The following is a 22261-nucleotide window of genomic DNA, read 5'->3' as shown; positions in this document are numbered from 1 at the left end:
TAATTAAATGATCTCATCTTTGATGGGCAGCTGAACTTGGCAAACTGAAGACACCTGCTGTGTCGCAAATGCACATACTTACCCTTACTTATAGAATAAGTGACAGAATTTTTTCCAAGTTTGAGAGAAATATCAAGTCTGGATATCCACAAAGCCCTCTTACCAACACTACATGCACTTACAGATATTCTTCACAATGCCTATGTTAGAAGATTACCCTCTCAAGAAACAATAACCTGGATGTATTCTTCTTCTGGAAATATCTACTGAAATAGCATTATCATAGTTCACAAGTATCAACAGAGCATGGCTACATCACCTCCCTGTTCTTCCACTTGAACACATCTCCCTGTTCCTACCCTTTGTCTTTTTCTCATTCTGGTCTTATATTCCCATTTTACCCATTCACTGTTAATCTCCAGACAATAACTTCTGTAACAAACAAGTTACAATGCGTGCTTTAGGTAAACATTACGTGAATGTCAGAAGTCTTCTGATTATCTTCAATCATTCTTAATCTATACTGGCTTACCAAGTAAAGTATTTGTGGACTACTATGAGCCCTCTTCTCAATTATGTCCTAAAACAAGCTTTAAAAACTAAGTTCATAAAAGAAATGAGGATTAAGCACCTGAGGTCTCACTAACATACAGTCTTCAGCTAGTCATTCAAGATCCTTCCATGCATTCTTCTTCAAAGGGTACACCCCTTTCAGCTGACATGCTTCAAGATTACTTCCCCTGCCCCTAACCTTTTTAAATAACTGACTGGAACAATGATGAAATGAACCTTACCAAGTGCTCACTGGTCATTAGCTCACTATCTAGTCAGCACCTGTACCTGGTGCTAACCCTTTGATTTCCATTAACAGGCACAGCTCAGGCACAATACTGCACCCTCAGTTTAATTAGATGTGAAAACCCATGCATCACCTGGTGTTCTGACCAATGTGTCACCTTATTTCTGACCAAAATGAGACACAGTGCTCAAAAGCAGCAACCTGAGGAGTCTAATAAACCCTGCTGGCATTTAAATGGTTTGCCATTTTGCATGAACACTTCTTACAGCTATTTTATATCTCAAAACCAGAAAAGGGATTACAGACTTGATTCACCATTCTTGCCTCAGCCCAACTGTTCTTATTTCAATAGAGGACTTTGGTGCAAAGGGAGTAATGCCATTATGAATCTTGACGGTGCTTTGTTCTTGTGGTTTTCAAGCACAGAACTTGAAAAGCTTTACAACTGCTGGTGGGAAGCACTGTTGACCTCACTGTACAAACAGTGAGCTTAGGCACAGAAAGCTGAAGTAACTACCCAAAGGTCACAGAGTGAATCAGTAGCAGATGCAGGACAAGGACCCACTTACATTCACTCCCAAATTCCACCCCCCCCTTACTGCAATGAAGCTGTAAGTGTAAATCAATAACTGAGGTCACCAAAAACTTTCTGCATGCAGACTGCAGTGAAGTCACCCTCAGAGAAAGCAATGACAAAAGGGAAGGTGTTTAATGAATTTTTCAATGGTCCTTACATAAGGATACAACAATTCAGGAGGAGGTGAGAAGATGCTCACTCAGGAAGCCGTGTAACAAGGCTGCAGTGACAAATCATTACTCCCAAAACACTGCAAAAGGAAATGTAATGCTGCCGTCTTCCAAATGCTGGGTTATAAAACCTTCCACACACACAATATTTAAAACCGTGAATTACACCTGAGAATGTATCCAAACATCTAACAGTATCAAGTCATGCTAATGGTTATCTGTTTATAGGTCAGAAGGGCAGTAAATTATTGCAAGGAAAGTAGTAAAGCCACATTGTATCCAGTTGTGCTGTTTAACAGGTGATAGTGGAAAGTAGGTGATGCATGGAAACTTCAAGTTTTTATAGCTGCTGCCTCAATCTATATTCACTTATATAAAGATGTCACATTTTTAAACATTTAAAAGTCAAATTGTCTGGAGAATAGATTCCTATAAAATTTATTTTCAGAAATTGATATTTAGCCTACTGCTATAAGAGTTGATTGCTCTTATGTATAAGCTTTATTCAAGTTTCTACAGGTTCGAAAATACAAAGACTGACATTTCAGATCCCATACTCAAGTGTGTCATTAACCAGAAACTGAAATGGGAACATTTCCACTTTCTCAGAAATACTCAGTTTGTTAGGGTGATAACTGCATTAACTGTTTTTGAGTTTTTGTGAAGCTACTAAATACGACTCTATTTCAACACAGACAGGAAGGGGGAGTCACAATGGCAAAAGAAAAATCCTGAATTGGTTCCTTACCCAGCACAATATGCACTGAGAATTAAATAGTTTCAAAGCTCTGCCAAAATAGATATTTGTAAGTGGCTAATGGCAGAAATGTTTTATTCTGTTTATGTCAAAGACACGTTTGTCAGGCACTGGACAGCCAGACAAATCAGGGTCTAATTAGTTCAGTCAATTCCCTCAGTTTTATCCTTTCAGTCTACACTGAGTTATTAAAGCATCAGAAATAAAATGCTACTGAGACAGCAGTAAGGGAAATAAGATGTCAGAACTCTATTAACAATGGCATTTTCAGGAAGCAATGTAAATAGAAAATCAAATTTATGCAAGAAATATATATCAGTAAGTAATACTTAATTTAATCATGCTGCATTTATCTTCAAAGCAGCTTTCATATCCAACTGATTTTAAAAAAATGCTTCAACACATCAACATTGTGACTTCTTTGGAACAGTGACCATCATTCAGATTCAAATTCAGATGCATACCTAATACAAGAGGATATTGGTCCCCAATCCAAATAGTACAGTTATACAAATAACAGTATGTGAGTAATAATTTATTCCACCCTCGACATTTAGCCAGCTCAGAAAGAACGTGTGACAGTTAAGCAGTTGCAAGATAAAAAGAACCGGAAAATGCCACATTCAACTGAAATGACAGGAAATATTTAGGTAGACAGAATGTAATAAATTTGGCAGACTTATGGGAGTTTAATTGCCCCTTTGTGAAAAGAGATAAATACATGTAAAAACTGTAACTGTGAGGACCAGTTTCTGGGAGGAACAGCTTTCTGTTAGAGGTGTCTAAATCTTCATTACTTCAATACGACCATCAGAGAAAGGAAATTTTCCAAATCCACAGTGGTGATGGTTGTGCTGACAGCATCACCTCCCAGGTCTGTGCCTGGCTCTGTGCAGGCACCAAGGGAACAGTGGCCTCCTGTTCCCAGAGGGCTGTCACATGTACCCACAACTTACTGGCCTTGCACCAGTTCACACCTGCTAGCACACACAGTGAGATGTTCCCTACTTCAAACAGCATCTGCCATCCAAATAACTGAGCCTTATGTGCTCACAGATGCCCCCAGGATAAACTTTTTTTCTGCCCCCTACCACGGTGAAATAGTGCATCTTACTGTGATGGATGGCAACTTCCACTTTAGCTCTTACTCAGGTCAACCTGTCTATCAAACCATGATATGTAAAGATTCTTCACTAACACAAAGAGAAAAGAAAATTGGTGATCACACCCAAAGTAAGAAGAGGTTTCTCCTACGCTTTTGATAATTTAAAAAATGACCAGCCCTCCACTTTACAGTGTTTCTGACATTTCAAAGTGTTTTCACAATATCCTTAAACTTTTTATTTAGTGTTTATTTTAACAGAACCACTAATCTCTTAATTCAATCTTTTAACTTGCTTCTATTAGGTTAAAAGTGAGTAATGAAGATCCCTAACTTTGCCAGGTCTGTTTGGCAGCCTTCTATCTGGAATTTGTTCCCATACAGAAGTGCAGACGTATGGACCCAACAGGTTGAAGACAAATTAAAAGGAATACTTAAAATACTTATTAATTTTAAGAGAAGGGATTAGTTCAACATGTAAAGAGCCTTAATAATATTTCTGAAAATCAAGCCAGACCAGAAAAAAAAAATGGTTCTTACTACTCAGGGTTGTCCACTTTATGTGCAGTGTTCGTTATCTTAGTGATTATGCCATCTAAACATTCATGAAAAAGTAAACAGAATATCCTGATATTTAATAAAAAATAATAAGGACTTCAGAAAGAAGATGCCCAGATTCATCTAAACTGAATCACCTGCTGGATTTGAGTAACTTTCTGCAGGTGTTCCACACTTTCACTCTTGCCATGTACACAGGGACCCAAGAGTGACTGACATTGCTGTTACTCATCATTACAAAGAAGGAATCAGGGAGCAACTTTCCAATACGTACATGTCCACCAAGTTACACAGCTTGACTGACAAAGCACTGAAAGGGAAAAGCTGCAAGTTTTCAAATACTTTTTATAAAGCAAATCTGTAGTCCTCCAAATTTATTTCTTTTTAAAAAGCACACTATTACAACCACAGTGTTTTCAGTAAACTGTTATAGTATAATTAATCCTTAAATAAACTGATAATAAAAATGCATAGGGGTCCGTCTACCTAATAAAGGACTCCAGTGTTTTCTTCTTGTATTTTACTCACAGAAGCACATACTCTCCCATTTCAGATGATGTGATTCTTTTTACCTCTGATGAATAAACACGTCCATGAAATGGATCATACCATATGCATCTGCCTTATATCATACAGCATTGGAGGGAGGAGTTTTCCCCATGTTGAGTACTTGCTAACTGAGCTCTCCTTACATTATCTTACAACTAGACCTACAATTCAACTTTGCATTTACACAGCATTTTAAATTCACTGAGCTTACATTCTCTAACAAACACTGGGCACCATCTCCTATTTAAAGAGCCACAAACTAATCCAGAAAGCAATTAAATAACTTGATGGCAATACAGCAACAGAACAGAATTAGATCCCAATTCATCTGCTTGCCAGCCCTCACCTACCTGGTAGACCACAGTAGCAGTCCCAGCTGCACACTTGCATGCAGAATTCTCATAGTCAGCACAAGTAATGAAAAATATTAATCAAAACTTCTCATGTCCCATTAATGATATTCCCATGGAAAAAAAATGAAAAACAATGGCCTAAATATTTAAAGACCTTTTTAAATGTGTTTCTGAGCTCTCATTTCTGCAAGTAAAAAGGACTACCTCCAGACCTATTCCTGGCTCTGATTTTACCTGAACCTTTGGAATCTATAGTAAGGGCATAAGATAATGTTTCAAAAGGCTGACATCAGCTGATTAACCAGAATGTCCAAGTTATAAATAAGTAAATTAATTAATCTGGGACTTATTTCTGTGTTAAGATTTAGAAAAAGTAGAAAATACTGTAGTCACACAACCAGAGAGGGTATTATATTCAAAGCTTGCTACATGCGTATCAGTTCAAGTGGGAATGCTGAACTTGTGCTGATGTTTCAGCCATAAGTTTGTGTCTTCAATGGGTGCTAAATATGGGTTTGCTAAAAACAAGGTTACTTACAAGTCAGTGTATTCATTCACGTGATGTTTGCACATGCACCCACATACACAGAACAGGAGGCTTTTTCACTGGCGGTGCTGGTCAGAAGCAAGTCCTTCCCACATGTCTGCTGATACAAGAACACCACTGTGCATCCCAGGTCCTCTATCCCTCCCAACCTCAAGATCTCCAGGGACCCCAAGAAGTGTGCTCACACCTAATGCAAAAGTTACAGCTAAAAATAACTATTCTGTCTCCTTCAACCCCATGCCTAAACGTACACACTCATTAAAAGGGACACTCTCAAATACACCAAAACCACAAATGACAAGGAGTCCCAGAGTGCCTAGCTGAACAAGTTCTGAAGGATAAGTATTCAAAAAGAAGCCACATTAACTGTGGAATGCTGCGCTTTATATGAGCGGCATATGGATCTCAGGAAAAAAATGGTCTCCACAGCTGTCACTTAACATCCAAAAGAGTGACTTCAGTTGCTCACAGGCAACTACCTTTGCAGTCTTGTGCTCTCACTTAATGAGACAAACTCTCCGTTAAAATTTTCAGTCTCATTCTCTGTTGCCATGAACTTAAATGGTTCCTGACTAAAATGATGTTCTCAATATGACTGTGAATAAAAGCTTTTCTGCTGAGGTTTAAAAGTGAAAGCCTGCAAGAGTAGGTCCTTGACCTAGTCACAGAAGGGACCAAGGTTCTCAGAAGCAAACAACCCTTTAGGTTGGAAAAGACACCTAAGATCATGAAGTCCAACCATTAATCCAGCACTGTCATGCTCACCACTAAACCACGTCCCCAGCTGCCACATCTACACATCTTCTATATGTTTGCAGGATACAGAAGTGACTCCACCACTTCCCTGGGCAGGCTGTTCTAATGATTGACCCCTCTTTCGGCGAAGAAATTTTTTCTCATATCCAACTTAAATCTGTCCTGGCACAACCTGAGGTCATTTCCTCTTGTCCAGTCCCTTGTTATTTGGGAGAAGAGACTGACCCACACCTAGCTACACCCTCCTTTCAGGTCATTGCAGCACGTGAGAAGGTCCCCCAAGTCTTCTTTTCTCCAGTCTGAATACCGCCAGCTCCCTCAGCTGCTCCTCACAGGACTTGTGCTCCAGACCCTTCCCTTCTCTGGACATGCTCCAGCACCTCTGTGTCCTTCTTGCTGTGAGGAAACAAAACTGAACCCAAGATCTGACGTGTGGCCTCACCAGTGCCCCCAGCACAGGGGGATGGGCACTGCCCTGGTCCTGCTGGCCACACTACTGCTGACACAAGCCCGGTGCCATTGGCCTTCTTGCCCAACTGGCCACACTCCAGCTCATGTTCAGCCAAGGAAAACCAGCACCTCCAGGTCCTTTCCCACTCAGCAGCTTTCCAGCCATTCTATCCCAGCCTGGAGCTGCAGGAGGTTGTTGTGACCCAAAGGCCGGTACTTGGCCTTGTTGAACCTCACACACTTGGCCCTGGCCCACGGATCCAGCCTGTCCTGATCCCTCTGCAGAGCCTTCCTGCCCTCCAGCCACCCAACCTGGTGTTCTTCTCAAACTGACTGAGGGAGCTCTCGATTCCCTCATTCAGATCATCGATAAAGATAAAAAACAGGGCTAGTCCTGGTACTGAGCCCTGGGGAACACCACTAGTGACCAGCCCCAGCTGGATGTAATTCCATTCACCAACACTCTTTGGGCTAGGCTATCCAGCTATTTTTTTTTCCCTAGTCGCCAGTGCACTCATCCAAGCTATGAACAGCCAGTTTCTCCAGGAGAATGTTGCAGAAGACAGAGTCAAAACCTTTACTAAATTCCAGGTAGACACCATCTCCAGCCTAATCCACCAAGCAGGTCTTCTTTGTGAAAATTCCTTGTTGGGGTTCCTCCCCCCTGCCATGGGGTCCTGGGAGAGGGGGCCCTGGGCTAGGGGCATGGCCTAGGCACAGGGTCTCCCTGATCCCTGGTCACATGTACCCTAATCCTGTTCCCCATTGGTTATTTTGTGTTCCCCTGCCCGGGGAGGACCCTGGTTGTCCGGTGATTCCAGAGTCTTTTCGGCAGTCCCCCGGCCATGTGGCTGGAAAATAAAGATCTCTGAAACTTCTATCAAGAATCACTCCCTATTTCTTTCCATGGGTTCTTGCTGCCTATGGATGTTGCAGGAGACCCCACTGCAACAATTCCTCTGAAGTTTTAGAGCAGAGACATTCATCAGATGCATCGTACAACTAAGGTACTGATGGTCATGACTCAGCTCCAGAGAGTAAGAGGAGTTTTTGAAATTACACACCAGAAAACAGAAGACATCCTAAAGGATTTTTTTGGTCTGCTCCAGTCAATAGAATTGCTACCATTTATGGAGAACAGATGGGGAAAGATTTAACATGGAATTAAATGCATCTATTAAAGATTAATGAGAAATTACTTTATTTCAAGGCAGAGACCAATTTCAAGGTAATCCAGACTTCCAAGAGAGGTCAGAGGACATCATTTGCTTTCCTGCACTCTAAATCTTAGTAAGTAACTCAGTCAGCCTGAGAGCCCATGCAGATGTGTGGGTAGCTTTGAATACTTCGGTTTCAGATCGACCATTTTCTTGCATAGACAGGAGAAACTCATGTACCCCTTTTTCTGTTGACAGTACTATGAAACATCTTTGGCACATGATGGCTCTGAATGTCTACATGATCTGTTTCTACCCACATTCCAAAATCTGAAATTATACAAGCACAGTTTCAAAATGAAGAGCAATGTGTCTTACTATAAGTCAAAGAGAGAGACATGGCAGACATTTTCTGGCACTTGCCATAAATAGACGGCAACCAAAAATTGTTATGCAATGATATTTAATGCATTCACTGGATCAGAGACAGGTAAACATGCTGCTGTTAACCAAAAATCACATGCAATATGTATGCAGACTTGCAGTAAATGCTGTGGATGCATGGCCTGTGCTGATGCCACCTCACCAGTTACATTCTGCTTATATAAGGAGATGAGTCCAACTGTCTCAAGAACTTAAGAAATTTGTCCTATGGTGGGTAAGATCCCAGAAGGAGACTCCTTACAAACTTCAAATGGCAAACTGCGCATCAGAAAAACTTTAAGTTTGAACTTTTTGCAGCTCAAAATGAAAGACTCAAGCTAAATCTTAGGGTATTCAGAACTAACTCGAAGAGATATTTCTGCAGGCAATCATCCTGGTACAGACAGATAACGAATTCCCACCTTCTTAGCTGAAAGAAAATTACACCCTCGGCTCTCATGAAAAATCTTTCTGCCATACAAAGACCAACCTTTAGTGCCCTGAACTGATAATCACCTGGCTTTCATTAAATAAAGACACTTCTAATTAAACACCCTGATCAACACACAAAAATGTGTGCTTTGCAGGCAAGAGATGGCAAGCAATTTATCTTTCAATATAGTAATCGCTTATATCACGCTATCTGTAATCTACAGTGATGAATAAAGGTATTTAGATTATGAAATCCTAGATGAACTACAGACTATATTCATTTCAACAGCAAGAAATGACAACTCTAACTGTCTGCATTTTCAGAAATAGGATTCCAACTGTTGGACTGGCGCAGAAGCATTTTCACTTTTTACCAAAATATGTTCTCATGGAATCATCTCCCTCTTGAAGGGCAGGTGACAAGAGAATATACAACAGTCACTGAAAAATTCAAGTTGGATGGGTACTGTGGTAGTTATCTGGTCTACACCTCACCAAAACAAGGCAAGCTTCAAAGTATATTAGGTTCCTGGTTCAATTGGACTTTGAAAGCTACCAGGAACAACTTTCCTGAAGTTCAGGAAGGTAATGTTAATGACAATATGAAAGACATGCCATACTTGGAGGAATCAGACACGTCTAGGAACTGGGAACTGGTGAATTGAGGATGTAAGTATACGAGAAACTGATTTTCAAAAGTCTCAAGTTTTGAAAAAGGCTAAATACTGCTGAATCAAAGGGCACGTGCATAGGTCAAATGGACTATACAACAGTAGTGCCAGCGTATCGCTAGGCAGCTACACTCCTAATGACTGCCAGGTAAACAGCAACTCCACAAAGTGATGGATAGAACAGAAGTTTCCTTCCTCACGGCCTGTAGCATAATACAAAATCTTTGACAGCAAGTGCATTCATATGCAGCCTTGAATCCACTGAAGAAAGCCTTACTCCCACTTCAAAGTGAGAGGATGCTGGTGAGTATGGCCACAATGCATTCTCCCAAGAGCCACTACAAGTTAGACTGGAGAAATTGCAAGATCAGATCTAAGAGTTTGCAAAGTGCTTCTCAAGGACAGGAGGTTCTGCTGCAAATTTAAATGCTCGTATAAATCCAGAGGTGATGTTTCACAAGTATAACAGTATCATCAGAAGCCTACAAAGCCAAGAGGATGTTTTGATCTTGGAGAATGGAAAGAAAGGCACTGTCTTCTTTCCAGATTTATCCCCCAACAGAAAAATATACACCAGACACGACAGCTCACCCAAGGAAAGATTTCCACAGGAGGGACAGTTTTTAAAGCTAAATGGATAAAACTGAGAGAGGCATATTCAAAGAAAACAAAAGGAAAATCAAAATATCTTAAGGAGACTAGAGACAAGACTGATTAAAGACTGTAGAACAAAGAGATGGTGAACTGGCACCAATCTCAGTTAAGCAGTGAACTGAGTGAGTTGAGAGTGAAGTGCTTATCACTAGGAATACAGTGTCATCCACATCAAGAAAATAGACAGGGTGAGCCAAACAGTTCTACTCTGGCACACATTCCAGGGGATTGAGTGTGGGTGGAATTCTGTTGTGAATGCTAGCAACACACAGGTATTGCAATACTGATATTTCCTTTTTGCTTAAATATTTATATCCATCTGCATTCCTGTTCAGTGTTAACATTTGTTAGAAAAGACAGGTAAATGAACTATGACCTAGTATCTTAGAGGTAAAAGGGAAAAAAACATTATTTTTCTTCATGTTATTATAGGGTAGTCTATTCCAGACCACCCTACGTTTGAAATATCACTGCTAATCACTTTGAACACCCATGAAAAAGCACCCGAAATCTGACATTCTCAGTAAAAAACCAGAAAGAATGAGGATAAAAACATTATCTCATTTTTACAGATAAGAGAGGCACAGAGAGAGATCAGAGGATTTGCAGAAAGTAACACAGGTAATGCAAGGCTATTCCTGACAGTTACTCATGCTAAAACTGTCTCTGTTGGCCTTGCAAAATTATTCCAATACCCTTGAGTCCCGACTCAAATTAGTTCTTTATTTATTATCCCAGTTTTCAAGTATCTTTCAGATGGGCTCATCCATTGTTCCCATACAGCTGGGTAAACAGACAAAGTCAATTCTATCATGCAGGTTTACCTTATAGCATTCAAAACCCTTTGCATGTGTGGGATTTTTTTTTTTTTTTTCTTTAAGCAAGCTAAGAATGTGTTTAAAGGTGACCTGTGCTGGAAAAAAAAATCGAACTGGGGAAGTTTAGGGACAGAAAGGCTTCTGAAGATTGGTGTGTTTCGATATCTTTGTCAAAGAAAAAAAATTAATAAATCAAGTAAGTAACGTTTGAAGTTTTAATATGTAATCATCCTTATTATGGCAAAAAAAAAAAAAAAAAAAGGACACGAATCTTATTTTCCAATATGAAAAAAAAGCAAGGCTTATGGCTTTTTTCAGATTTTACTGTGAAGTGATACAATTGCATTCAACAATTTTTAAGAAGTGATAAAAGAGAAATAGCAACATTAAAAAAAAAAAAGTTAAAAAAAAAAAGCCTTCCCAAAAGTCAATTTTGTTAGGATTTTACAATACATCCAAAGCAGACCATGTTTTTCAGGACGCTTGCATGGTGCTTAGCATTGAACAGTACCTTCCTCCTGATGAAGGCCACTGGCAGACCCCCCAAAAGAGGAGGCAGACATCAGAACACAGAAGGAGAGGGGAAATGATACACCATTGCAAATAAATTCTTGATATTCCCTTCCATTTATAATCCCACTCCATATCCATGCTTTTTATACACAAGGAAGAACTGAAGCCTCACACACACACACACAAGAATCTTCATGAATCGAGGGAATTGGCAGATGTGTTGGTAATCTTCCACAAATAAGAAACAAACTCTGCCAGCTGTACTTGTAAATTCAAAGATTAACATAAATAAGCAGTGCCGAGACCACAGGTACTGTGGTCTTCCTTAAGGTGATAGAGCTCAAGAACCCCAGTTCTGCAGAAACTTATCTGCGTGTCCAACTTCAGAGCCTCAAGTCCTAGCCTACACTGCAAAACATCTACAGATTCATCAGCCAGAACTTGCCAAAGCAAACTGGATTCTTGCCACTGTTTGAGATGGCAGTGAAGTAGCAAGTATATAAACTAGGTCAGACATGATTACCTAGAACAAGGGCAATTTTCTTTACATGTCTGTGTAAAGCTTCTGAAAATGACAAAGACTGAACATTTGGGCGCTGCAGAGAGTATATCCAAAAATCATTATTGATAGAAAAGTTTAACTGCATTTTAATATGAATTATATTTTCTATTAACAGCAAGGCAGAAGCCTATTTTGCAGTAAAGCTCTTCCTTTACCAAAGTGCTATCTCTCTGAATCTGAGTCAACTTTAGTGACCACTTTAATATTCACTTTACAATTAATGCTTCTTTTTATGGGTTGGTAGAAGGTAAACCAATTTCAGTTCGGCTTCTAGGTATTGAATTTATTATAAAAAGTTATGTACTTAAAACTCCTATAATGAAACCAGAGGCATCATGAGATATTAACCTAGAGTTAATGCTGAGAAGGCCAGTTTGAATAATTCAATTCATGTCACCTTAAGTATCTTTTCAAATGGAATTAACTTTATCTCACAAAAAAACGGAAGTTCCATGTTCCAGTTACTGATTATTGACTCCATGAGAGTTCTGACTTAAATCATCTTACTACCATCTTCCCAGCAATTTTATTTCACTACTACCAGGATGCTTCTTCACATTTTGAGGGCTGACTTTCATTATAATGAAGCAATATTAGCTAAGAGAAAAACATGGTTTCAGAGTTACTGCTATCGTTAGGTGATACTAAAACAGACAAAAATAAAAGTCCACACCAAAGCATCAGCATTAGTTCAGTACAGCTACAAACCAGGGCTGCATTTCAGCCACATGCACACAGCTACTGCAGTCGTTTACATCCTATAGAACTCCACCTCTTTTTACAACGATGCCATCGATGTTTCGTAATGCTGCAGTTCTCTTTACTTGTTAATTATCTTATCCTGACAGAAAACCCGGCACTTAAACACTGAAAGGAGATGTTTTCAAATACCTATCTAAGCCCAGGGGAAAGTGGTAGCTCATGATCAGCATTATGGTAGGGTAAGAATGAGGGAGACAGGCACGTGAAAGCAGAAGCAGGAGGTGTTAAGATATAGGTGTAGCTCTAGAAATTACTCCAAACAAGTAAGGAAAACGAACAGAAACAAGAAAGAACAGCTCAAAATAGGCAGAACAAAGAAGTGCTTCATTACAGATTACAACTGTGCTGTCCAAGGTTTCTGCAAGTCATGGGAAAATCGGAACAACATCGCACATGGAAATACAGACACCCCAGTAAGATCAGCAGTGTCCTAAAACAGGAAGCATTGATTATGTCTCCTAGGCAGTTCTCTGAGGACAAAACTATGTAGCAAACTAGTTGTCTTTCTTTAAACACAGACAAATCCAGGATTTCTTCAACTCAGACAAAAACGAGCAAGGAAAATATTTCAAATGCATCTGGATTCAAACAAAACTCAGGAAGACTTTCATTAGCCTAATATTTCAGTAAGGTGGCTATTGTAAAAGTCCACCTTAAAACAGAAAAAGCTTCAGCGGGGCAATAAGAACTGGCATGGGCAGCAGTCGGAACAGCAGGAAAGTGTTCTGGGTCTGTCCTCTTCCAATTCTTTCCTCTCAAAAATCCCTCCCTGTTGTGTTTCCCCTGGGACAGACCCCATCCAGGCAGACAGAACAATGCCGGCCTGAACTACTGTGTTAAGACAACACTGAAATAGAACAAAAGAGACCCATCAGGACAGTGAGAGCTCATAGTTCAGTGTTGGGGTCCCTCCCCTGCCATGGAGCCCTGGGAGAGGGGCCCTGAGGGCACAGACACGGGGCTTCCCTGTCCCTGCTCAGCCTCGTTCCCATTGGTTGGTTTGTGTTCCCTGCGCGGGCAGAAGGACCCTTGGTCCCGTGACTGGGACAGTTCCTCAGCAGAGCTCCGGCCATGCGGCTGGAGAAATAAACATCTCTGAAACAGCTATCAAGAATCTGTCTGTCCGTATATATTTCCTTTCCACGGGACTCCTGGTTTGATATATGCGTGTTGCAGGATCCCCACTGCAACAAATGGTGGAGATTTGTGAGCAGAACGATCCCCGATCCCTAAGCGACTGATTTGTGTGAGTAAACCCTGGAAACTTTGGATTCCTCTTCTTGGTTTTGCTTTGCTATTCCATATCTAAACTATGGAGGAACCGTGGGAATCTTGGCTCTCAGAGCCGCATATGGACATTTATCTTAAACTTAAAATGATTCTTGAACAACGATTTGTAAATTTTAGCTTGATTCAAGCTCAAAAAGAACTGAAACACTTCCTGGCATGGTTGTTTAAGAACTTTTTCTATGTTTCTTGGAATTTAATTCTTACCAAGGGCTTTTGGAAAACCGTTTGGACACAGTTAATACTAGAGTCAAAATATATGCCGATGGAAGAATATTTTCGTGAATATTATTTAGTTACCGAGACTGTTGAGCAATGTCAGCTGTGTCCTGGCGAAGGGAAGCGTGGCGCAGGGACCGTGCGGCCCAGGCCACGTGCACCGAGCGCTCTGAGAGCAGCAGCGAGGCAGTTCCCGCGCGCGGGCGGAGCCACGCGAGCCGCAGTGTCGGTGGCGGAGCGAGGCGCGGTGGGAGCGGCGGGACCCGGCGGGACCCGCACGGCCGCGTGCAGCGCGTGGTGGAGCGAGCCCCGTGAACGCCCGGCCGAGAGGGGCGGCGCGCGGGCGGCGGCTGGCAGTGATGGCGGTGGAACGGAGCCGCGCCCAGCCGAGACGCGCGCTGGAGCAGGGCACGGGGGGGTCATCGCTCGGGGGCCCGGCCGAGACGTGGGTGCAGCGCCCGGCAGCGGCAGCGAAGCTGTGACCAGAGGAGGCGACGCACGGAGAACTGAGCGGCGTGGCCCGGCCCGGCCCGCGCAGCCCCGAACGCGACCCTGGGAAGAGCGCCCAGGCACCAGCAGCCCCGACAATTCCAACACGGGAGCGACCGAAGGAGAGAGCAAAGACGCAGCGAGACAGAAAACAGCAGCCACTCGGAAAAAGGAAAAGATCATAGCAACTAAGACCTTAGGGATAGTAAAATGGTATAATGTTAAGCAAAATTATGGTTTTATAACAAGGTGTGACAACCAGCAAGACATATTCGTGCATAGAACTGCTATTAAAAAGAATAACCCTGAAAAATGCATCCCAAGCTTGGGAGATGGAGAGGTGGTGGAATTTAATATTGTACTAGGGAGAAAAGGGTTACAAGCATCGCAGGTCACTGGGCCTGATGGTGTTCCTGTAAAAGGCAGTATATATGCAAAAAATCGTAGTCATGTTAGACAGTATCTCCATTGTAAGCCCCCCCTACAGTTTCCCTTTCCTAATCCCACCTTTCCCTTTTACCCTATGTCCTATTACCCCCAGTGTACTCCCAATCCGTTTTTTCATCCATGGTTTCCCTCACAAAACCATGCTTTTGCCAATTGTTTCCCCAAAAATCCCTTTCCAATGCCGAGTGGGGGATGAAAAGGGGGAGGGAAGAAGTTAAACCCTCTCCTGCCTCAGTTTCCCCACAAAGCATGCTCAGAGAATTCTGTCTCCCTTCTGTCAGCCCTAAGATGTTCCACAGAATCTGATTGGACATTTAAAGGCTCAGGAGGGTGGCTTGTTTTGTTTTGAAACTGTTCTTGTTATGTTTATCCAGTTGTTTTCATTCTCCTTTTATTAAAATAAAACGGGTGAGGTGTTGGGGTCCCTCCCCTGCCATGGAGCCCTGGGAGAGGGGCCCTGAGGGCACAGACACGGGGTTTCCTGCCCCTGCTCAGCCTCGTTCCCATTGGTTGGTTTGTGTTTCCTGCGCGGGCAGAAGGACCCTTGGTCCCGTGACTGGGACAGTTCCTCAGCAGAGCTCCGGCCATGCGGCTGGAGAAATAAACATCTCTGAAACAGCTATCAAGAATCTGTCTGTCCGTATATATTTCCTTTCCACGGGACTCCTGGTTTGATATATGCGTGTTGCAGGATCCCCACTGCAACAGTTCAGGTATTAAAAGATGTGTGAAAATAACAGGTAAGTCCATCAAGAAGCAGCCCAGTGACCTTTCTTGGGTTTCGAAAGCTATCCCATGAAGGAGTGAGTGAGGAAAAGAACGGACAGAGTGGTGCAGTCTTGCTCACCTCTCCACAGTTTCTGAGCTGTGAGGAGAAACAGCACAAAGTGCTTGTTTGGGTGAAAAATGGTAACCATTTATAGAGCCAAATGAAAAGAACAAGAAAATTAAAGAGGAAGGCTAGAAACATCAGAAACATTTTGCATGCTACAAGAAAAACCAGTTGAAGCATGTTTTGACAGGTTTTAATCTATACCTACAAAGCTTTGCACGCAACAAGAGGACCAGGGTAATTTCAGACTTGATAGGCTGGAGCTGTAGAGTATGTAACCATAAATGAAATTTCAAGGCAAACCTCGATATAATATCTGAATTTGCATTTGTGGACAAAAGTACCTGTAAGTATAGAGAAAAGAAATAACGGAATCAAAGATGAGCTTGATAAAACTTCACACATGAAACCAGAAAACAACTTTAAAGAATTCTCTTTGTATATACTGATAGAGTGATTAGGAAGACAGAAGAACAAGAGGAGATGAACGTGGATTGTTGAACCGATTTGACAGTCAAGGGGCTAAAGGTTTCCTATTATCTGCTTCCGTGCTTTTGTTCTGTAGATGTGATGACACCGGATCCCTCAATACAAAGGTCTAACCTAGTATAGGATAAATGTATTTGAAGCTGAAAGACTAGAGATTAAACACTCAGGCCAAAACCAGAAGGAAGGATTGGCATCACCCAAAACACAGCTGCCACAGTGCTGCTGGACTACATGGACTCCTCTGGACAATTTTCCATGGAGATCCCCAGCAAGCTGCATACCGTACAAGCAACAACACAGACATCACCCATTCTGGGAGAAGGATATTCTTGTTTTGGACTCAATGCCATCACAAAAATGGATGGCAGATATAAACACAAAAGAATGGAAATGAAATGTTTACAAAAGATTAAAAGCCTGACAACCAGCTCAATGTCTAACAATGTTGGACAAAAAAAAAAAAAAAAGCTAAGAAAACCCTAAAAAAACCACATCATCAGGACAAAAAAACCCCACTCCTGATGACAATGAAGTCAGAGTATTACTACGTGCTTCCTGAAGAGAATCAAAAGACTCTTTCCTGTCTCCTGAGAAGCAGGATCTGCTGTATAATTCTCACAGCAGGGAACCACTGAGACGCCAGAATCAGGCCTCCTTTTGGATACTCTGTGCTGATGACTTTACTTCTAGCCCTGTTATAAATAAGCCTTTTAGACTGTTCCAGCAGAAGAGAGGATCAAGGGCATAACCTCTACAAAAAGGCATGGTCTTAATGTAAGATGGATTCTGGAGATCTGCAGATGGAAGCTGCTACCAGCGAACAGCAAGCAAGAACATGGGGTAGAGCACTTGCATAGGCAGTCTTCTCTTCCAGGGTATGATCTGCCATCAGCAGGGATGCAAACCGAGCACCTACCTACCAGAAAAAAATCTCAAGCAACCATGTTCTCGAGGTTTTGGGCACCTACATCAGAGAAACAGTTTACCACTTAATTTAACACGTATCCCCTAGCCAACGTTTTCTGGTTTTAACTGCATATGGAACTATAGGTCTTCTATAAATAGCTCAAATGAGATGAGCTGCTTTACAGACTTGAGAAAGCTTTTATTGACCAAATACATCATCTGTAATGCCCTTTTCAGTCATCAAAAGCCACAATGTGAAAGGCTGTATCTTCAGTGACTGCGATTATTTTCCTGTTTAAATAACAGAACAGAAAACAGAAGAGCATCTTAACTTTTTCCTTGGCAAAGGTGTGGGTTCCCATGATTCTTACTCCATTACAACATGGTCAATTAACTTCACCTATATTATTGACCCAAAAGTTGTGGGGGTTTTTTTGTTTGTTTTCCTGCAATCCGTGTATTAAGGGAAGGACTCACAGGAAACCAATCACAAAATAGGATTCAATACTTTATGATGCAAGATAATACACTTACAGCAACAAAAAGATGTTTTGACTAAGTCATTTAAAGAAAAAAAGGAGATGGCAAAAGAGAGCTTACCTTCTGCTCCTTTTCCTTGGCAGCACTGAGTTCAGAAAGGGAGTGTGATAGCTTTTCTTGCTGCTCAGCCAGGTACTTCTGATAGAGGCTCAAAAGTTCTTGGCATTCTCTATACTGCTGCTGCAGAGGTGAGACATCAGAAGTTAAGGGAAAAACACTCTTTAGCAAACAGTTATAGCCAAATATATACCAACTTACTCTGTGTAAATCTGATTTAGATCCATAACAGTTCAATTTAAAAACAGATACCGTGTGTTTGAGTAGCGCCTAATGATGATAAATCTGCTTAGAGATGAATGTTCAAGTACAACCTTCTTTCTACTCAGAGTGGAAAAAGAAGAATTGCACCAAATTCTTTTATCATCGGAAAAGGGACAGCAGCAGGAGGCAGGTGATGACATTGTTTCAGCTGGAACAACTACAAGCCTCTGATTCGTATTCAGCAAAGCCAGCCATTACAAGTGTTTATTTATAAATAAATAAATAGCCAGCCAAGTAAGTAAATAGTCCATTTTTAAGCACAGACATCGATTCACAAGCCCACATACCCAAATCTAATCTCTTTGCTTGAGCACCAGTGGCTCAAAACCCCACAGTCACAGATACAGTGCTACAGGCCTTTTACAGACCAGCAATAATTTTTGGACAGTAATCTGGAGAAGCAGCAACTTTGGTGTTTGCAAGGATATTAGCAACAGTGTCCTGCCTTGCTTGCAGCATTGAAATTCCAACAGGAGATAAATCTGCTCTTCACCTGTCATTGTGTAATTCCCTCCCTTGCTCATGTAGCATGGTAAACCATTTATGCTCCCTCTCTCCCCCCTCACTTTTAATTATGCATGCAGATGGGATAAGGGCTCGCTGTCCAAAGAGATTACTCTGAATAAATACTTTAATAACAAGTCACTGCAATTAAGGTAGGGAACAAAAACTTCTTCAATCTATAAAACGGTGTTGAGTTACAGATTTCCTTAACATTTTTATGATCTAATCATTGCTTCTGGGCAAATTCATGTTGCAATCACTTTTGCCAATCATGGCTGCATAAATAACTCACTGCTTTGTTATTCCCTGTTATGACCCTAAGGGGTTTTTTTTTGGTTCAGTTTTGTTGCCTTTCCTTCCCTCCCCCCCTCACCCCCCTTTATTCTTTTTCCAGGACGGGTGGCCTTGCCAGGGCTTCATTTTTGTTGTTGTTTGGTTGGTTTTCTTTCCTTTAAATAAAAGGCTACAGAGAGAATAAGCAAAACATTTTAGGAAGGAATGGAAGGTTAATAAACCCCAATGTTGAAATCAATCAGGAGAGCTCTCATAACACCTTTGCTAAGCACCTGGAAATATGGGAGGGTACAAACAGTGGTCTTAACAAGCTAATTGCATTCCAGAGCCAGCCTGCCTGAAGCCAGAGCTGTTTTACATTTCAGTTCATTTCATCAGAGAGCACCAAAAGGCTGAAGTGATTTGTGGTGGTCTCAGGAGTCTCCGCCAGCTATGATGTATATAAAAGGAATTTTTTATTCCAGTTGTAACCATAGGCAGTAATGTTTATAGTAGGTGAACATATTAGCCTGGACGCAGGGCATGAATTTTACTTTAGCAAAAGCCAGTTCATTTATACAGCCTAAGAGTTAAATGTCGGTATTTGAAGACAAATTATAGGGAAATTCATTTAAACCCATGTTATGTGGCAGAATATAAAAACGGACAGTCCTATCTATCTTTATCAATTTTTTACAGCCCTCTTAATTCACTTTGCTTCCAGCAACCCCTTCCCCACAAAACAGATTTTGCCCTCTCCTCCCTCCAGCTAGCACACTGCTGGCACCAGGAATGAGTACCCTGAACAGCCTTGGGGCACACAAGTGATGGCCAGGCAGCCACCCTCACTCTTGCCACAGTGTTAGTATCAGTCCTACTGGAAAGCCAGGCAAGACTGCCCCTCACTCCCAAGCACCATTAAAAAGATGCCCCATTTGTGCTTCACAGACTGCAGAGCCGTCACTGTACACACGATGTGCATGTGACTGCCGTCACTGTACACCTTCTGCATGTGACTGCCAAATTCATTTAAAACACGACAAGCAAAATTAACATCAGCAAAGTATGCAAGCAAATCCTGATTGTCCAAGGGCCAGTTATGCAGTCATGAGTGGGAAGGGCAATAACTCACAAGCTTGAATGGCAGATGCCCCTGAAATTCTTGTGAGATTTGGTCAGCCACAGTAAAACTTGGTGCATTAGAAGATTAAAACCTTGTTCATTCACACAATCACTCTACATTAAGTAAAGTATTGTTACAGCCACCACAGTCTAAGAGTTTAAAGCCCTGCTTTGCTTACTAAGTAAACATGAAGCTTTGAATATGAAAAAAGAATTCATTTGTTTAAGACATATGCAGAATAGCTGAAAGTATGGCAATTCTCAAAAATGTGCTGGTACATTTACTGCAGAATGTGTTCTTTAGGGAAAAAAAAAAAAGAAAGCCTTAATATTAGACCTTACTACCTCATTCTATTGAATTTTTTGCTAAAAGCAGCAAGATGATCTCTTTTTTTCTCCTACAAATTAGGCGGGCAATACACAACACTGCCACAAAAACATTTTAAGTCATTCAGATATAACAAGGTCATGCATCTACTAAGGCAATATAGTCTTTGGACAAATATATACATTATGATAAATATGTTCATAATCTGCTTTAAAAAAAATGTTGTAAGTTTGAAAAAACAGTATATATAGTCCTATAAATTTGCATTCCAAAAAAAGTAATACACCTAAATGCATACATTAGGTAATTCTTCATGTGTTCAGGAGCACAAATATTGGATTTGCGAGATGCTAGTTACCTGGGAGAAGTGGTACTTGGCATTTCACTGAACAGTAGTTTTATGTCCAGGAAATATGCATCTGAATGCATTAGAGTAATACTTTTTATGCAGTTTATTAGTAAAGTATTAAGGTTGTATGTGGAGGGGGGGAACAAAAAAAAAAATCAAAATTAGAAATGCAAAGGTTAGGATTTCAACAGCCACATTTACTTGCCATACTGCAAGTACTACATATTTTATAGAATAAATTAGTTAATTTTTTCACTGAACGTAAATCAAAGAACTAAGAGCTCATTTGTGGCTCTTAAGAGATAATAACCTCAGTGGAGATGGTTGGCTTTGAGAAGAGGGGCTGCCAGCACACAGTTGTGACACGCTTACAGAAGCCAGGGATGGATATCCAGGGAGCCAGGCAAAGAGCTTTTCCTTCGGGGTGAAGCTTCACAAGAAGGTACAACCAACTTCATGTTCAACTGCTTCCAAAGATACTCTCCCACTCACTCCTTCCACCCACACCAGCTCTGCAGCCACCCCAGACCCCTCACTATGGGCCTGAGCAAACTGACCCAGCAAGGGAAAGGGATGGCCAGGCACAAGATCCAGCATGAGGCAAGCAGAGGGAGTGGGAGCTGGGAGCAGAGGACACCTCTTCCAGCAAGAGGCACCAGTCTGGGAGTATTTATCCATCTTGCAAAGTCTCAACCCTACCCTTCCTTCAGTTCCATTCTTAATCCTCAGGCTTTAAGGCTCCATGGCTACATCAAGTACTCACAGCTTACTCCTTGCTGAAATACTGCCAGCCTCCCACAGGCTGAGGTAGAACAAACAGCTGCAGTTCCTGCTTCCCCAGAAACTGGGAGGGAAAGGGCCTGTCTCTAGCACACCCACTGACCTCCTGCACTGTTCCCACTCCACTGTTTCCACTCCCACTTTGAATATAAGTGAATATACAATTAAAATCTGAAATGTTTTAGTGTAGAGCATCCAGCATCTACCTAAGAAGCTCTTGAATTCTACACATCAGCGTCCACATCCTTCTGCAAGCAACATTCATGCTACAGCAATTCAAACAACTGCTGGTCTCTTCAGGTCCAGGTTTCCAAATGAAGCCAACACCAGGCTACTCCATGAGGACTATTTACCAAAATTCTGCTTTTCTTGTATCACTTTCTGTAAGAGGGAAAAAGACAACCGGGCCCGAAGACAGAGAATCTTCTCCTTAGAAAGACTTATTTGGGGGCCTTTATCATTTAAGAAGAAATGTTTAGTTTTATCTCACTTTATTTAAAAAATATATAAATTTAAAGCAGCTTCTGATCACAGCAAACTGAGGCTGGAAAAAACTTTTCTAGAAGCTACTAGCAAGGGAAGAGAACACAGCTAACGAGATTCTTTGCAATCAATCTAGTAACAAAGGCCCTTCTGTATTTTCAGAGTGTTTGTGAGAACTCACCACCTAGTGACACTTTCCTCACTGGTTTGCCAAGAGCATTTTCGGGTCAGGCAGTAGCTCTATTGTTCCCTTTTTACACATGGGAAAACTGTGTCACAGGG

The 22261-nt window shown here is 41.4% G+C and overlaps 1 protein-coding gene across 2 annotated transcripts in view; it reads right to left on the bottom strand.

The window, feature by feature from the left end:
* KIAA1328 (KIAA1328 ortholog) overlaps positions 1-22261 on the bottom strand; it is a 174232-nt gene that overhangs the window by 87582 nt on the left and 64389 nt on the right. For both annotated transcript variants that reach the window (XM_048290621.1, XM_048290622.1), the window contains exon 6: positions 17880-18007. In XM_048290621.1, the coding sequence (XP_048146578.1) occupies positions 17880-18007 (128 nt within the window). The remainder of the gene's footprint in view (positions 1-17879; positions 18008-22261) is intronic.

This window comes from Corvus hawaiiensis, chromosome Z (assembly GCF_020740725.1).
Source record: "Corvus hawaiiensis isolate bCorHaw1 chromosome Z, bCorHaw1.pri.cur, whole genome shotgun sequence".
Classification (NCBI taxonomy): domain Eukaryota; kingdom Metazoa; phylum Chordata; class Aves; order Passeriformes; family Corvidae; genus Corvus; species Corvus hawaiiensis.
The sequence above is the reverse complement of the archived record's forward strand: the minus strand, read 5'-3'. Positions and strand labels throughout refer to the sequence as shown.